This window comes from Leptosomus discolor, chromosome 4, assembly GCF_034619465.1.
Source record: "Leptosomus discolor isolate bLepDis1 chromosome 4, bLepDis1.hap2, whole genome shotgun sequence".
Classification (NCBI taxonomy): domain Eukaryota; kingdom Metazoa; phylum Chordata; class Aves; order Leptosomiformes; family Leptosomidae; genus Leptosomus; species Leptosomus discolor.
In genome coordinates, this window is record NC_141394.1 from 26,540,734 (window position 1) to 26,559,191 (window position 18,458).

Consider the following 18,458-nt stretch of genomic DNA (forward strand, 5'->3'; position numbering starts at 1 on the left):
AGGTTTTCAAGATACAAGTGGACAAAGTCTCCTGGGCAAGCTGATCTGAATTCAGTGTTGCCTTTGCTTTGAGCAAGAGGTTGCACAGGGTCACCATTTGGGGTCTTTTCCACATCATATGATTCTGTGATTCTTAAATAATGTACTGTTTGAGAGGAGCAGAAAACAGCAAATATAGGGCAATAGTGTAATCTTATAAATTTTGTATAAACAGGTTACTGTGACATTGATTTAAATATTAATTTAAAAGTATGGTATAAAATATGCTGTAGAATAGAATGTAAAATGGAGGACACCAGTACTAGTAACTCCATAGCAGAAGATTTTATTCCAGTCTTCTAAAATTCTTTGAAGAAGAGGTAAAATGAACCGATTAATACAATTGTTCTGCTTAATACAGTTATCCAGACTACTAAAGTGTATGAGTTTTGAAATATCTCTCATGGGAGATAACTGAAAAATTATGTTGTCATGAATCAAGTCCTGATTAAGATACTACAATAAAAACTGAAAGTCGATGTTCAGTTTTTCCTGCTTTTAAGATTTTCCTTCATCTACTTTTTTAAGACTTACAACAAATCTGAAAGTGATCTGGAAAAGGCATTATTGGTAAATAAGCAAAATCTGTCACTGTTATTGGATTAGTCAGGAAGAGAGAAAATTCTGAGGAACAGAAGAATCCAAAGGGGGGAAAAATGGTGAATTGATATTATAGTGGTAAGTTAAATTAATTATTGATGAACACAGTGCAGTGCAGTGGAAGGAATTTCGTGCTACTGATTTCTGTTATTGGATTTTGAGTTTGCTGCTGATGTTGAAGGTAGCTGAAAAGGGTGTGTGAGTGAAAGTCCTTTTAATTATCAGTGTCAGTGAAAAATAAAAGTATTGCTGAGTTTATAAAGAATGGGCTTGGTAGTAGTATTGCCGTATAAATTGAAGGTGTGCACTTTCTTGGAAAAATATCTTCAATTGTACACCTGTCTCAGAAAATAATAGAAATAGGAGTTCAGAAACAGATGGATGAAAACATGACCATACCTGAAAATGTAATGTAAGTAGAACCATTTAACTGAAAGTGATGCTGAATAGGATAATACATGTGTAGACATGCAAAATAATAGCTGGTGGATAAATGAAAAGGGGCTCTTACACCCTGGAAATCTAGTAAGTCTATTAAATTGGAAGACCACATATTCTGTATAGTGCTCAGTTAAGCTTATATAGATTTAACAGAAGACAATAGTATGCTCAAGCAATGAGAGACTCAAAATTAATTCTTAGACATTTTAAGAATAACAGCCCACTAATTCATGTGGTTTTTTCCCCCAGGGATTTAAACCACTTAGAGTAGTCTGCATTAGGAGGTTACTCCATGATTGTCCATTGTGGGATTTTTAATATTTTCTCAATACTTCAGAGTTTTGTTACCATGTGTTTGATCTTGTCTATACATCATCAAACAGTTCTTACACAATAGTGATGAAGTGTCAGACACCTAAGTTGAGAAAGGTGCTTTTATGTTAACACTACTGGGTTAACGCTTAGTTGCAACAGGGTGCGCTTGAGTTCCTGTCCCTGCTCCATGAGTTGCTTGCGTGTCCCCTTCAGTTACTGCTTTGTGCAAAGCCAGTTCTGCTCTGAGTTCAAGGATTATAATGCAGCCCTCTAATCTCACAGCTATGTTCTCAAACTGCTACACAAAAGGCAATGTCGTACTCGCTTTTTTTCCTATTTCTTTATCCTAAACAACATTTGAATTGTTTTCTGTACAAAGTTTCTACTTAAACAAAAAAGGCACGGTGTGCTCTCATGCCGAATAACCTATGGTGTCATTAAAACACGGTGCTGTTCTTGCTCAAGTTGCTGTATGCCAACTTCACTACCACCAGAGGAGAAGTTTATGAATGAAAAGGTGAATGTCATTGGATCTTAGGTTTGAAAGTGTCAAGCCACTGTTCTAATCAGTGAACATCTGAAAAAGGCCACTACCAAAAGCAATAATTTGCCTTTAGGACCACACCAGTTATTGGCATTAATCTGTTTGCCAGTTGTGTTATTGTAGTCCAGTAAGGAGAGCACATTTATAAATCTACTTTTTTTAGATGATGCTATTTTTAAGACAGCTATTGATGTGTTCATCTTTCCATTAAACATGCTTACCTCTTTAACTTACAAATAGATTTTTTTTTTTTAATTTGAAAATATATGCCTAAACAGGGTGTACTTTAGCTGTTTCATAGCCCAATTCCCTCCCTTCTCATGAGGAACTTCTTGTGATAGTTATAATTGCAGTAGCCTATGACATTATAATTTGCCCTTCAGAATACAGAATTGCTGCAATTTTGCATGCAAATAAAATAATATATACAGAGAAATTTCCTTTTGAAATTTGGATTTTAACAGTTCCTTTACAGTAGGTGTCTTTAAAAATCTTAGCTAGAAGTAAATCTGGGAAGTGTTACCTTCAGAAAGATGAAAACGAAATTAGTATGCTGACACTTGTTCTCTAAATACTACAGGCATCCTGAATTGGCTGCTAATGACTGTTGAGGCTACCTGTTCCTTGCATATGCAAGTATATATTCCTAGAAGAAGCCTCAGAAAAGAACTTAAAGGAATTTTTTAACAGGGAATTATTCCAAATTTCTGAAATTAGTGGTTTAATTCTACTGTTTTCACTCAACGGAGGGTTTAGCAGAGTCCTAATTGAAGATTATATGGTACTGAAATTTGGAAGGCGTATTCACAGAACAAAGAAATGGGAGAGATAACCTACCCACAGAACTCAGGAGCAGCCTGAAAATTTTATCAGAGGTAGATGTATTAAAAAAAGAGGGTGTGTGCTTTCCACGTGTGTTGGATTCACTTTTTGTAAACATCAGAGAGAGACTGAATTGTCTGGATGGGGCTCGCACTGTAGTCTCTGCTTGATCAGTGAAAAAGCAGAGTAGCTGGTGTGTAGTACTTACTAGCAGAAGTTCTGTGGCCACTAGAAAATGATTTGACAAGTAGCAAAGATTAAGGAAGAGAGAAGAGACTCTTGAAGAGGATCCTTAACTCTCTGCTGGGTCCATTGATAAAATCCCTGTGAAGTCTACTCTATGTTGAACTCCTTGATGATCTCAGTCAAGCGATTCTCTGGTGTCTTGTGAAAGCTCAGCATGAGATAAAGGTTCCTGGAGACTTCTAGGCGAGTGTTGAGGGAGCAGGCTGCCACTGTTGGTGTTTTGGCCAGAGAGGTAAAAGTTCACTGCCTTGAATATCAAAAGGAATTCATCAGACAAAACCTTGGAAGCTCCAGCTGAAAAAGCTGTCCAGGCTGTGCTTTTGAGCAGAACTGATGAAAGCTTTTTCAAGAATGTCTTCTGGATTACTGTATTAAAAAAAAAAAAAATGTCCTGATGTGTTTCAAATGAGATTTGAAAGAATTATTAACAATACCGTTGCTCATCCATTTTGGAAAAGAGCAGGAAACTTCCCTTCCCGTGTTATTTCTTACATTATTAATTGTTAATTACTGATTAAGTTAGAGAGTTGTCTATCTTTGTAGTGACAATTTCTGATGTAAATGCAGTTCCTTAGAGCTTTTGTTAAAGAAGTTAACAGAGGAGGCTTCAGAGTGCGGGAGTGTATTGCCATGAAGCAAACATTGCTTTTTTAATTCATTCTAACTTTTTCCTCACTTTATTCCATTTGCACTGACGCTGTGGCATCTTAGAGCTCTGAATAGTTGTTACTTGACTAAAAAACAAACTAGAAAACCCAGGCTATCACAAGGGGACTTGGATAAATCACAATCTGAGTTATAACTTTTCTCACTGTTTCAGATAAAAATCTGAAAAACACATTCTCAATTTTTAAATTTAATAGGTATATAAAATCATATACTGGCTGTTTTATATGTCTTATATTGCATGTTACAATGAGCTGTTCTTTTCAGAAGTTTCGAAAGTTAACTTTTCTACAGGTAAGAGATTTTTCTTTGTTATTAAATGAGCAATGAGATAGAAATCAGTGTATGCAAATAATGTTAAGGAGAAGGGTAGTAATTGCTTTTCTTGAAGTTTACACTTATTTTGCATACTTTTCAATATTCTGTATGTATGGAATATCAAGAATATGGAATATTTGTTCCATTTATGTAAACATGATGAGTTTAATTTCTGAACATCAGATATGCCAAAGAACGAATTTGACATAATTTCAATATAAAGCTAAATTCAAGTTCTGCAGCTCTGAGGTTCACAATCAGTCATCTTCTAATGATGTTAATTAATTCATATATCATCCTTGCTGTGATTTAATATAAATTCATTTTACAAAAAAAAAAATAATCTGTGATAGTTAGCCACACGCTGTTTGAGTTATGCTCCAGATGAATAAAGTTGTTGTTGTTTTTCTCCCCCCACCCCCACCTTCCTCCAAAGACACCATTATGGCTGCTACAGTGAACTTGGAGCTTGATCCCATTTTTCTGAAAGCCCTGGGCTTCTTACATTCGAAGAGTAAGGACTCTGCTGAAAAGCTGAAAGCACTTCTTGATGAGTCTTTGGCCAGAGGAACTGACTCAAGCTATCGTCCATCTCAGAAGGTATTGGTGTTGGAGAGTGTGGGTCGTTTTTCTATGCCTTTTTAAAGCTCCTGCTATTCCTAGTTTTGTCTTTTATAGCTGAAATGTTAAAAGAGAATCAGAAATTGAGGAAAAATAAAAGGTAATTATGGCATGACTGACTGGGCGGACAAGGGAAAAGCAGTGAATGTTGTCCATCTGGACTTTAGCAAAGCTTTTGACATTGTCTCTCACCACATCCTCATAGGTAAGCTTAAGAAGTGTGGGATAGACAAGTGGACAGTGAGGTCCACTCATTGGATTGAGAACTGGCTGAAGGACAGAGCTCAGAGAGTTGTGATCAGTGGCGCAGAGTCCAGCTGGAGGCCTGTAGCTAGTGATGTTCCCCAGGGGTCAGTACTGGGTCCAGTGTTGTTCAACATATTTATCAACAACCTGGATGAAGGGACAGAGTGCACCCTCAGCAAGTTTGCTGATGGCACAAAACTGGGAGGAGTGGCTGACACACCAGAAGGCTGTGCTGCCATTCAGCGGGACCTGGACAGGCTGGAGAGCTGAGTGGGGAGGAACCTAATGAGGTGCAACAAGGGCAAGTGTAGGGGCCTGCACCTGGGGAGGAATAACCCCATGTACAGGTTGAGGGTCGACCTGCTGGAGAGCAGCTCTACGGAGAAGGACCTGGAAGTCCTGGTGCACAGCAAGTTATCCATGAGCCAGCAACGTGCCCTTGTGGCCAAGAAGGCCAATGGTGTCCTGGGGTGCATTAAGAAGAGTGTGGCCAGCAGGCTGAGGAAGGTTATTCTCCCCTTCTACTCTGCCCTGGTGAGGCCACATCTGGAGTACTGTGTCCAGCTCTGGGCCCCTGCAGTTCAACAGGGACAGGGAACTACTGGAGAGAGTCCAGCGGAGGACTACGAAGTTAATCAGGGGACTGAAGCCCCTGTCTTATGAGGAGAGGCTGAGAGACCTGGGGCTCTTCAGCCTGGACAAGAGAAGGCTGAGAGGGGACTTATAAATATCTAAAGGGTGGGTGTCAACAGGATGAGGCCAGACGTTTTCACTGGTGCTCAGTGACAGGACAAAGGGCAACACGCACAAACTGGAGCACAGGATGTTCTGCCTCAATATGAGGAAAAGCTTCTTTACGTTAAGGGTGACAGAGCTCTGGAACAGGCTGCCCAGGGAGGTTGTGGAGTCTCCTTCCCTGGAGTTCATATTCATCCTTCCACTTTTATGCAGCATAATCCATTCAATTAATTGAAGTTAATGTAAAAAGAAAAAAAACCCAACAATCTCTTTACCTTGTTAGTGTACCAAGACCTGTAAAAGAGATATTCAACGCTATTGCAAATGTCATGACTTCATAACAGTACATTTTCTATTCACTTTTTTATTTGTTATGGCATTTTTGTTCATAAGCTATTATACATATTATCCAAGTTGAACCCAAAATTATGTATTCCTTCAGTTACAGTCAGAGCAAAAAAGGTCTTTAAAATACAGATCATTTTTGCTACAGATAAATACAAAACCGAACAAGCTATTTACTGATAAAACTGGGTCTCTTTTCTTGAAATTCTGTTGATGAAGTCATACAAGAATGAAAACCACCAAACGGTTCAAAGCAGAAATGATTTGCAGGTTGAGACCATTGCCATCCAATGAGCAAACGCTATTTTTCATCTACTGAAAATCACTGAATACCTGCTAGAAAGAGTATTTGAATCTGAAATTAGTGTACGGAAATAACCAAGCAGAGACATCCTCATATTGTTATGTATTGCCATATGGGTAATGAGGCAGTGTTCTCCCCTAGGATGCCTAGAAGTCAGCCTGGTAAGTTCTAATGATGGTCTGTATGCTGATACATTAGTAATACTTCATTTCTACGTGTACGTGGTTCCAAATAACTAAAAGGCACTGTTACTGCTACAGCATACATCATGCTTGTACTGTGTGGTCCAACTCCTTTCTATTCAAATTGTTAACTCCCTGTAAGCTAAACTGCAGTTCCCTCCGACAAAGGTCTCAAAACTGTCAGGAGCCTTCTATGTCAGAGCTCAAAGAAGCATTCGTTTGTGGTTTAAAGGAAGCAGGGAGCCTAATAATAGTGCAAAGAGGTTTGGGAAGCCAATTCTAATAACTGCTCGGCTGGTAGTCACGTGCCCTCAGGTGAGACTGAGGCTCAGGCCAGAGGAAGAAATCTTTTGTTCTCCTCTTTTCAGTGTGTCTCCAGTATCAGCTGGGCTGCAAAGCTCAGAAATGGAAAAAAAATCAAGAATTCCTTTCCTTGCCTTCTCAGGCTGAGGATTAATTTGTGGATGACCATGAAATCCAAGAACAGCCTAAGGAGCACAGGATTACCACAGTTGGGCAGATGAAGAATTCTGTTTCTGACTCTGGATACAACAGGAAGTCTCCAAACTTGGTGCGGGCTGAAGATCAGGGCTCAGGACCCACCCCAGTATACAGCAGAGAATTACTCCTTTGTACCAAGCTGGGAGGGGGGTACCTTGCTCATGCACATTGGTGTGATTAATCACTTATTTACAGACTCGCTTGCTTATTCATTGCTGACCCTAATGCATCATTAATAAGAACTATTGATTTCTGTTGAGGTCTAAATTTGTTAATCCGATAGGTGAATATGGAGTGAGATTAAGCAGAGGTCAATATTTTTCTCCATGAGGGAGTGAAGTATTGTTATCTGGTGACATCAGATGTCAGCTTGTGTTTTCAGCTTACATTGTATTTTGTCCTTCTGTCTGAAAAATTGTGTCCATTATCTCTTTGAATTTTGAAAGCAGGGAAGTTTTCCTTTTTAATTAATGTTCCAAAGGGGATCTATCTTTGGAAAAGGAGCACCTTTTCCTCTGGAAGGTGGGTGATAAGGGGAGGTTTCAATAATTGACCGCAGCTTAAACACACTAACTTGTCGATGTGATATGAAAATATTTACGAAATGTTTTGGGTTTTTTTTTAAAAAAAAAAAAAAGAAAAAAAAAAAAGAAAAAAAGAGTTTATATATAGATGATCGATGTTCTATGACATGTTGTTTGTCTATCGTGTTATCTAACTAATTGCAAACTGGGAAGTAACTCAAGTGTAGGGTTTGCCTTCAATTTTTGTTTCTGTTTTTAGGAAGTAGAGCAACCAAAAGTGTCTGTAACCAAACCTGTTTCCAGTAAGCAAGAGCCTAAAGCTTCTTCTGTTTTGCCTTCGGGCAACAACAATGGCAAGCCTGCTTCGTCAGAAAAGGTGAAAAAAGAAACAGAAAAGAGATCTGCTGATAAAGTAAGTAACTTTTGTTCTCTAATGAAATAACTCTGTTAATAAACTTGAAGATGTTTTAGAGAAAAGCTCTCCTTTTTAACCTGTGTGAGTCAACTCATATAGTTGTGCATAGCCTGTGAGCTGCATTATCCAATCTTGTTGGCATTCAGACAATCCAACAAAAGTCTTGTTGTAATTATTCTGTGAATGTTTTCCGTGCTCATTGCAGGGGGTTGGACTAGATGACTTTCAAAGGTCGCTGCCAACCCAAACTGTTCTGTGATTCTATATTTTAAATATCTTGGTAATAAGAGATTACTAAAGTGTAACAAGCTGAAATGTGGGATTCCCAAAGCTCTTTTTCAAGGATTTTGAGGCAAAGTACAAAAAATGGACTTGAGCTTCTAGTTCGTAAATATTTTGAAGAAAACATGTATCTAAGGAATGTGTAAGCTGTGAAAAGTATCCCTTCTTACACTGATAGCCTAATTGTTCCAGTTATTTTCTCATTTTAATAATATCCATTAGCTTTTTGCATTTTCACATTCTCTGTGTGTGTCCATAATAGATAAAAGGGGATAGTGCTGAAGGAGCTGATACACCAAAGAAGCCCAGACTAGAGAAGCAAGAGGCTCGTTCCTCTCCTATTACGGTTCAGACAAGCAAGGATTTATCCATGCCTGATTTATCTAGCTTTGAGGAAACCAGTGCTGATGATTTTGCTATGGAAATGGGATTAGCCTGTGTTGTTTGCAGGTAAGTCAACATTGCTTCGTTGCAATTGTGTAGTTACCTTTCTTTTTTTGTTGTGTACTATTGAGTTAATTCTTTCTCTAGTTTTTATTCTGGAAATCACTTAAGCACATATTCAAAATTAATAATACATTTAAGCATCCTTCATGAATAAGTTTGGTTTCTTGAAAATGGAACCTTTAATGAGAAAACCAACTTTTTTTTCTTCAGGAAAGGTCAAGTGATAAATAATAAAACTAGACCTGATGCAAAGCCTATCATGACAAATACTGATTTTTTTAATTATTGGAAAACAAGTTAAAATATTAATGGCTAATGATAAGCATTTAAAAAAAAGAAAACAAACCAGTTTTCTTCTGAAAACATTAAGTGGCTTTATTATGAGATCCATAATATGGATATCTCTTTTCATAATCATTTGACATTAGTTTACACATGGGTGTGTTCTTTCAGTTAACAGTGTAAATACATCTTGCAGTCAAGACAGTTTCTTTTTACTTTTCAGTAAGGGCTCTGAAATTGGATCTTAGTAACGTTCTGCTAACAGTACATTTAGAGTTAACTGAAGTATAAAATACACTTTTGAATATCTACCCTGGGATCAAATCAGTTGAATTGGGATTTGGTTTCATAGATGATTTATATAACTGTAAATCCCCACTGCTGCCAAAAAGAACAGTTTGGCTCACCCAATTGTACCTCCTTCCCTGCCCTGTTCAGGGTGTGTATTGCCCACACAGGTTTGTGATCAGCTGAATCAGCTTTTCAATTGGCTCTCCACTTGGGTTTTACAGTAGGTTTAGGTTTCAGGCAGCTTAGTGAGTGTAAATGCTTATGCTGGCACCTGTGTGGATGCAGGAATGTAGAGCCAGGACAGAGGGGAAGGTGGGACTGGCCATTTGGTAAGCAGTATGTATTTTAGCTCAGCTTAAGTCAGTTGGGAAACCTTTATAACTTTGTTCTTCAGTCATTTCCATGGTCCTTCCATTTGTGCAGATAAGGATGTGTCTCCAGTCTGTAGAGGATAAATTTCCATTGTTACAGTTAATTATACTGTTAACCAATTGTGGACTGGTGAGATTTCATGTCGCGTTATACCCCCATGTTAGCTCAAATGTTTAATTTCTTATTATAGGCATTGAAAAAGGAAGAACAGTTAAAATGTTTCAAGTATGAAATAAATATTTTGATTTTACCCTTCTTCCTGTAAATTCCATTTTGGTTGTCTCCTAAAGGGGCAAAGCCCTGTTCAGCAGTGTGTTAAAATGCTACTAAAAACAGTATGGTATTAACTTATTTGGCAGGAGGAGATTAAAAAAAAGTTTAGACAGTCTTGAGCTGCTGTGGATTATTAATTTTGCATCTTCCCTGGCAAAGGAAGACACATGCAGGCATAATGAGAAATGCCTGCAAAGTAAAGAAAGAAAATGCAATTACTGTGCCTAGCATGGCAAAGACTTTGCTTTGAAGAGTGTAAGCCAGGTATGTGGTTCCATTATCTGTTCCACAATCAGTGTTTAACCTGGCTGCTGAAGGCGCTGCTTCTAGCTAATTGTGCTCACAAATTCCTAGTACTCTTGCAAAAGATGGATCTATCCTGACTAACTAAAATAGCTGTCATTAAGCTGATGCTGCAGGGAGAGAGAAGCACAGCAGTGAAAGAAACAACCCATTAGAGAGAGGATGGCAACAGTCACCCAGCGCTCAGGATTTGTTTTCATTTTACATGAAACCTGCTGGAACTGATATCATGTGGTTCTCGATCTCCAGCTCATGCTAGACAGGATGTTTTTCAAAGTGCTCGTGTTTCAGACTTTCTGAATCCAGCACATTGGTTAGGTAGTATTCCACTAGTTACTGCTCAGCTTTCAGCATGTGGCCCTTTTTGAGGATGGCCATCTTGAGCTGAAATAATATCCCAGTATATATGAAATATAAAAGCACTGGGTACCCTTGTAAAATAACTCAAGTATGAATAGTATTTAGAAAAATGTCATCTTTTAATAACTCAATCAATTATTCAATCAATTGTGAATGAAAATATCATGTCCAGTCACAGAGTAGGTGGGATTCATAGCCAAAGGGTTTATATTTGTATTGCTTAAGAAGACAATTTAACGAGAACCCAGCTGTGGGTTCACAAGTGCAAAAGAGTGCATTTGAATAGATGTAGAAACTAGAGACATTAAATGTTTCTTCAAGATTTGCTAAGTGCCAGATTTCTTAGTGATTAGGAGTATTGAACATTAATGCCTGTAGTGTTTTTCTTCTTGTTCTTTTATACCAAGTTAGGCATAAGTAGAGAGGGAGTATTAAAGTAACTTCATCCTCTCCCATACCTGGTGATCTTAGAAAAATAAGACTCACCAGTTATATGGCTCCTTTGTTACCTGAAGAAGAAACACTACATGCAGTTTGCAGATTATAGTGAATTCTGTCTCCCAAAAAAAGCAAATAATAAATGTCTTTGTAAAAGCCTGGTTTTGCAAGAGCAACCTTATTCTTCTATTAATGCTTTTTTGTTTGTTTGTTTTCTGAAGATAAAAAATCATTAGGTTTGTTTCTTGATTATCTTATTATTTAAAAATAACTCTGGTTTAACTTGTTTCTGGGCGTGAAGGGTTCATGGCTTTTTAGTCAGTCTACGATTGTTCTTTGTAGTTTTAAAATAGGGTGAGTCTCCTCCCTTGAGACTTGGGGTTGAAACATCACTGCTTTTATTCTGACCCAGTTTATTTAGGAATAACCAAAAAAATGGCTTTTGAAATATCCTGCATCTAAAATAATGGGCCCTGGAATTTCAGAAAGGTTTCTCCCTCTGTTTTTAAATGGCCCATTTAAAAGAGAAATATTTCTTAGAAAATGTTCTGGTATTCATATGGACAGTACCTTCAGACTTCATTTTCCTGTTATATAAAGAAATAAGGTATTACCTTTCCCCACCCATTTACAAATAGTTTCCATGGTTACCTGGGTACCTGCTCCTTGGGGATATGAGTAAAAGCAGCTTAGCAATTAAATAGCCTGATTTGTCATCTGAAAGAAGAAATCATTAGGAAAATGGTATTTGGCTAATTCACAGACATACTTCCAGTCATGTGTATATCACTAATTTGTCATTTATACAGCATGATTACTTTCACCAGAGGCCCACGCAAAATTAAGTCCTCATCACCAGCTTACATGTTTGCTTCAAGGCGAGACTGCACAGTTAATCCTTTCTGTTCCATCTTTCCATGATTCTGGTATTATCTCAAATTCCAAGTGTCTGTTTGTGTAGTGGGGACCAAAAGGATGGCTAATAAAACATCTTTAAAATAGTGTACAGCTTGGAGGGTGACGCTTTCAAATCCTGTAACAGAAAGCACTACAGGATTGTCATCAAGAAATTATTTGTTCTTGAACTGTGTTGCTCTACAGCTTACAGCAAAATTATCCAAATGTAGACTAGGCCTTCATCTGCTAATATAACGAGGAAGTCATAATTGGTATACAGTGAGGTATCAGTAACAAGCCCAGGTGAAGCAAAGCAGGTGAGACATTTCTAATATAAAAATTGAACAGGGAAATCAAAAGTGTTGTATACGCATGTTTAATAATATAGAAGTTTTAGATTTTCTTGAAAGAAATTACCTTTAAAAAATACAAAATTTCTAAAATATTTGTTAGGAAAATCTCATACAGGAAGAAAAGAAATACATTTCATTTGCCACAGGTAGAAAATATATATGAAAGAAAAAAGTATTTTTAGTTTTTATCTTAAGCCTTGCAATATTTGCAACAGTTGGATAATCCTTTAAGTGCTTTCTCCCATAATCTGTTCTTAACTATTTGCTCTGCAGGCAAATGACAGTTACTTCTGGGAATCAGCTAGTGGAGTGTCAGGAGTGCCATAATCTCTACCACCAGGATTGCCATAAACCTCAGGTGACAGACAAGGAAGTGAATGATCCTCGACTTGTATGGTATTGTGCCCGCTGTACCAGGCAGATGAAGAGAATGGTAGGAGTCAGTTTTTTGTCTCGTATGAACACTATTTGAATACAGCAGGCTATTCCTAGTACGTGGGAGTATTTTATAGGTTGCAGAAATCTTTGGAAGCATGTTGGAGAACCATTTTTCTCAGCAGTGCTCCGCTTACTGCAGCTGTGTGTTTTAATGTAGCGTCTCAAAGAGTATTCTGTCACGTGCTTCTTAAACAAAGCTTTTTAAAAAGCAGAAGTTGAGTGAAGAAAAGTGCAATACAATTATTTCCTACTTGGTAAGCAGCAGTTGAAACTTCTTTTTATTTCAGGTGATACTCAATTTTTAGTACATGTCTACCAAATAGGTCTACAGTTTTAGTTCTCTTCTCAGATTTGGACATGAATGGCTGTTTTCCTGCAAGACAAGACTGCAAATTTTGGTCCGGATCCTAACTGTTAGGTGTTCCCAGGCTCAACAATAAGCTGAGGGTAGCACATTCTAGGAAAAAAAAAAAAAAGACTTTATTTTGATTGATCTGCATGTGATTTTCTTGACTAAACAGACTAATTATTCCTGAGCCCATAGGAATCCCACTCATCTTGTTATGAGAAACAAACATCAGAGTAAGAAAAAGTGTCTTTGGGTTCATGAAATATTAGCCATTAGTTTGCACGTCAGTTCTGATGTTTTAAAATCAAACCATTTTAGACAGCAGAAAATGTGTTCTGATTTTGAACTGTTCTGTGATAACTTAGCAAATCGTTACCTGTTGAACCAACAAGAAAAGAAGGCAATGTACAGTCCTGGTCTAGGAGTTATCATCCCTGACTGAAATACATGATTATTCTGATGATTATCAGGCCTTTGAACTCAGAGGAGTGTTTGCTTTAGGTCAGTTACTGCACTGGATAGCCATTGCAGCCATTTAACGTTCGCCTTCAATATGCCCTTTTCTTTTTTTCTTTCAGCATAAATTCTACCATTTCACCTGCCACTTCTTAGCAGACTCTTGCAGCCTGCATCCCAGTACTGATGGATTATGTCCCTGTCTTCCTCAGGTTCACCTGTCTTTGCCTTATTTCTGTGAAGGCCCAGTGTTTTCCTGTTCCTTAAGTCTCAATACTGCCTCTCTTTCCACGCTGAAGTTCAGTATGCTTTTTTTGGCTGGACTCTGTCTCCAGTACCATACTCAGCACTACCTCCGCATCCCCTATTGCCTTATTTCTCAGGCACCATTCAGCTTGTAAAGGCTGGTTTGCCATCTGATAATGCTCATGCTTTTTGTTAACAGTCAAAACAGTCAATGTTATGGTACCCATAACTAATTTGGTTTGGTTTGGTTTTTTTCCTATCACTTATACAGGCTCAAAAGACACAAAAACCACCTCAAAAACCAGCTCCTGCAGTGGTTTCAGTTGTACCAGCTGTGAAGGATCCGTTGGTTAAGAAGCCAGAAATTAAGTTAAAACCTGAGACCCCACCAACTTTTCTAGCATTCAAAAGAACAGAAGTCAAGGTAACGCATTTTAAATTTTCTAGAGGAACAGTTTACATTTCACTGCATAGATTATCTTTTCAGTTAGACCAATCTTTTCTCACAAGAACCATCAATGAAAGTAGTCTGCTATACTAGGTGTACTGAATAATGCCATAACATAGTGGTTTTGCTTTAACACTAAAAGAGTGGGGAAAAAAACCCTCAATTCAACTATAAGTCCCTAAAGCATCCAGCTCTTGATGGTGTTTTTATTTTACAAGAGAGAGAATTTATGGATTATTTTAAATGGTGTTTTGTACAAGTAGAAATCCTCATACATGTGCACTCACAGCCCAGAAAGCCAATCACATCCTGGGCTACATGAAAAGAAGTGTGGCCAGCAGGTCGAGGGAGGTGGTTCTCCTCCTCTGCTCTGTTCTTCTGAAATCCCCCCTGCAGTGCTGCGTTCAGCTCTGGGGCCCCCAGCACAAGAGAGACATGGACCTGCTCAAGTGGATCCAGAGGAGGGCCATAAAGTTGCTCAGGGGGCTGGAGCACCTCCCCTGTGAGGACAGGCTGAGAGAGTTGGGGTTGTTCAGCCTGGAGAAGGCTCCAGGGAGACCTTATAGCGGCCTTCCAGTACTTAAAGGGGGCCTGGAGGGAAGGTGGGGAGGGACTCTACAAAGGCAGGTAGTGATACAACAAGGGGTAATGGTTTCAAACTGAAAGAGGGAAGGTTTAGATTAGACATGAGGAAGAAACTCTTTCCTGTGAGGTGGTGAGGCAGAGGAACAAGTTGCCCAGAGAAGCTGTGGCTGCCCCCTCCCTGGCAATGTTCAAGGCCAGGGTGGATGGGGCTTTGAGCAACCTGCTCTAGTGGAAGGTGTCCCTGTCCGTAGTGGGTGGGGATTGGAACAAGGTGATGTTGTAAGGTCCCTTCCAACCAAAATCATTCTGTGATTTTGTGTTGTGTAAAAGATATGATTTTCCCTCTGTGGTCAAGTAACATATGCATGTGTTTATAGTTAGAAGGTTTCTCCTCATGATAATAATGGACTTGGCAGTGCTGGTTAACAGTTGGACTTGATGACCTTGAAGCTCTTTTCTGGCTTAGGTGGTTCTAAGATTCTCTAGTAAGGAAACTCTACCTGACTCTGTGAGATCTAATTTAAGAGACTGCTGCTTCTTATATGTGTTGCCTCATGTTTCTCTTTCTCCAAGTTATTTAGCAAATATTGTCATAAATTGGTCAAAGGTGGTAAACCAGAAGTGATGTAACAAATAACATTGTTATTTGTAGTCTGACAAAGCATGACCCTTACCTAGGAAAGCACATCTTTAACTCAGAAACAAAGCAATTATTCATGTGCTCAGAGTTATGTTTGCCGTTGCTTTGCCTGTATGCAGACCATCATGAATAATGTGATGGCTATTGCCCAAGCACTTACTTGTGAATAACTTTTTTCACCTCAGCAGAGTTAGCTAACTCTGCTAGGGTTATAAGAGTGAGGCCCGATTTCATCCATCATCTTTACTGTTTAGAAACTGTCTGCATGTATTATAGAAGGGGTATTACTTGAATAGAGGGTTTTAATTTCTGTTTTGACACTGACATTTGGTATAACTCTGGTTTCAATGTTGTGTATTATCCCTGTCTGAAAACTGGGGATGACAGGATTTAAGGTGTGGGAACTGCAGCTAATGTGTACAGCACTTTGCAGGCAAGGAAACCATTGTTTGCAGGAGGTTTGTCTTTTGCAGTACCTGAATGGGAAGACTGCAGGAAAGAAGTCCAGTAACTGCTTTGTTTTCTATTGTTTTTTAAATTGTATTTATGGTACAGGCTGCTGAGAACCAAGAGGAGGGAAGGGAAGGAAAGGAAAAAGTTTAGACACTGCTACAAGTGTCCACAAGACAGTAATAAATGCAATACTTAATTGCTCAGTGTCTGATTTTTGTCTGAGCATCTGCCGTCTTGTTAAAAAGTGACACTAGGTAACCACAGTAAATAATAAAAGGTGGTGGCTTCCTTCTCTTTTTTTATACTTCACAAATTTAGACTTCTTGTAGTTACTTCAGTTAAACCATCTTTCAGAGTTTATATGGAGGTCGCAATGCTGTATGATACCCTGCTAGCTGTATAGAAGAAAGGGAAGAAAAGGTAATACTGGTTTTGCATGGCTGGGAAATTAAAAGTTGGCTGCACCTGTCATCCTTTCCTTGTCAATACTTTTAACTGTAGTGACCAGTGATGAAATATTGTCCGCTGGGTGTTCCTGGGAAAAGAACTGAAACAGAGGCTCAATCTAATCCTGCTGTGATGAGTCACACAAATAGATGCTACTATAACAAGAATACTTTTTTTATTTCAGACCTCAGCAGCAATTTCAGGGAACTCAGCCAGTACAAGTGTTTCCTCTTCAGCAACCAGTGGCCTTACAGGATGGGCTGCTTTTGCAGCCAAAACCTCCTCTGCCAACCCATCAACTGCCAAACTGGGGTCAACAGCACAGAGCGCCAGTGGGAAACCTGCAGCTTCTTCCAATAACCAGAAACCTGTGGGTTTGTCAGGGTTGGCAACTTCCAAACCAGGACTAGGGTCAAAAGTAGCTCCTGCTAACAACAGCACAAACCCCGTTCAGCTGAAACCTCCTCCACCTCTGACACTGGGGAAAACCACTCTTAGCCGTTCGGTAAGCAGCGACAATGTCAGCAAAGTAGGTCTCCCTAGTCCCAGCAGTACCGTGCCGAGCACCAGCAGCCAGGTGAGCAGCGGGAACGGCAGCAGCGGGACCGCAGGTAACAGCGGGGGCAACGCAAGCAAAACCGCGGCAGATACTGGTAATCAGCCAGCCTCCCTGAAAGGCCCGACTTCTCAGGAATCTCAGCTCAATGCTATGAAAAGGTTACAAATGGTCAAGAAGAAGGCTGCTCAAAAGAAACTCAAGAAGTAGTATGGCTGCTTGCTAATTTTGTTGGTTGTGTTCTGTAAAACAGCGGTGTTGGTGTTTTTCTTAAAGAAAATCCCCCGGTTACTGGACTAAACCAGCAGTTAAATCAGGGAAGCCCAAAACCTATGTTATACAGGAGGTCAAACTTTGATAATCCCAGTACTCCTTCTGACTCTGCAAACTGAATATGTTGGAGGAATTCACTATTACATGCTCCTGGTTTTTAGCTCAAAGCACTGAAACTTGAAATTGTGAAAGTTGGGTATTTTGGAGTATAAAAAAAAAATTATGTGGACACTTAATAAATTGAACTTACTGAAACTGTCATTCTTAAACGTTATTAATAAAAGTATTATTAATCTGGGAAATCGTTGCTGCTTTTCTTTCACCCTATTTTCCAATACTTAAAATGCTTCAGCTGTTTGGAGTTGTCTATATTGTGGAGAGTTAATGAACTTTATCCCAAATTATACAGTTCCTTAGGGAAAAAATACATTTTCTTTTAAATAATTTAAAAAGTTAACTGTTAAACACCTACTCTATTTCATGTGAGAATTTTAATTGGCCTATTTTGGTTTTATACAGTGAGAAACTTCGTGTCATTTTGTTGTTGTAATTCTGAGGGAGAAGAAGAGAGCGTTGCAGAAGTTAAATGGCCCCTAAACTGTAAAAAGAAAGGAAGAGAGTCAAAACAGTGTTTTCAAGCTTCCTTAATCTGTAGAGAACCTTAATACTTTCCTGTTGAATATGAATGGAAAATAAGTGGTAGGCAGTGTGTATTTTAATTAAAACAATCCGATTGAACAACATTGTTTTGATGATGCAAGAGAGGGAAAAATAGAAGAAAATGAAGGGGATTGTCTTGGGGGTCAGTAAGTTAGCTTGCTTTCTGGAACACCTGAAACACAGAAGACTCTTTGATTATTTAAGTATTCCATGCTGTAAGTATTGCTATAAATTCCCCAGCCTTCCAGGTTTCAGAGTAGTATTGCCTGCCAACCTATCTTGGAAAATTAAGCCTCTAGTCTCTTAACTGTTCTACCATGGCCTGTATGATTATTATCTAAAATTACTGCTTTCTCATGCAAGGAATGAGCAAAGGCAGAAGTCTCTTTAGTAGTTAGTGACAGTGTTGGTCACTGTTCAACAGTTCAGGTAGATGCAAAACCTTTTCTAGCTCTGTCGGCTAGTTTGGGGTGGGGGGTGTTGTTTGTTGCTTTTTAAAAAATATGTCTATTACAGTTTTGAAATTGGTTAGAAAACCTTTTCCAGTAGTTTATGTAGGAGGTAGAAACAGAAGTAGATACCTATGAGTGCATGTCTTCATGATGCTGAAAGTATCAGATGGATTCTGTATATTCTAAAAGTTCAGTTTCTTTCTCCTTCCCTTCAACGTTACGTAATTTAGAGGGAGCGCTCTGCTCACGCGTGCTTTCCCAAATCTGCTGGCAGACCCTGTATTTGAACT

At 38.7% G+C, this 18,458-nt stretch overlaps 1 protein-coding gene across 3 annotated transcripts; it reads left to right on the forward strand.

Moving 5' to 3' along the window:
* The first annotated feature begins 698 nt into the window (after positions 1-698).
* INTS12 (integrator complex subunit 12) lies at positions 699-17,332 on the forward strand. Of its 3 annotated transcripts, XM_086464178.1 has the most exons (7): positions 699-717; positions 4,428-4,591; positions 7,712-7,864; positions 8,412-8,599; positions 12,439-12,598; positions 13,926-14,078; positions 16,412-17,332. In XM_086464178.1, exons 2-7 carry the CDS (start codon positions 4,436-4,438, stop codon positions 16,991-16,993), a joined length of 1,392 nt encoding a protein of 463 aa, XP_086320304.1. In that variant the 5' UTR covers positions 699-717; positions 4,428-4,435; the 3' UTR covers positions 16,994-17,332. The 3 variants fall into 3 exon arrangements, with proteins under 3 accessions (XP_086320304.1, XP_009946123.2, XP_086320305.1); XM_009947821.2 differs by lacking the exon at positions 699-717 and having other exon boundaries at positions 4,142-4,591; XM_086464179.1 differs by lacking the exons at positions 699-717; positions 4,428-4,591 and adding an exon at positions 6,930-6,998.
* The last annotated feature ends 1,126 nt before the right edge of the window (positions 17,333-18,458 follow it).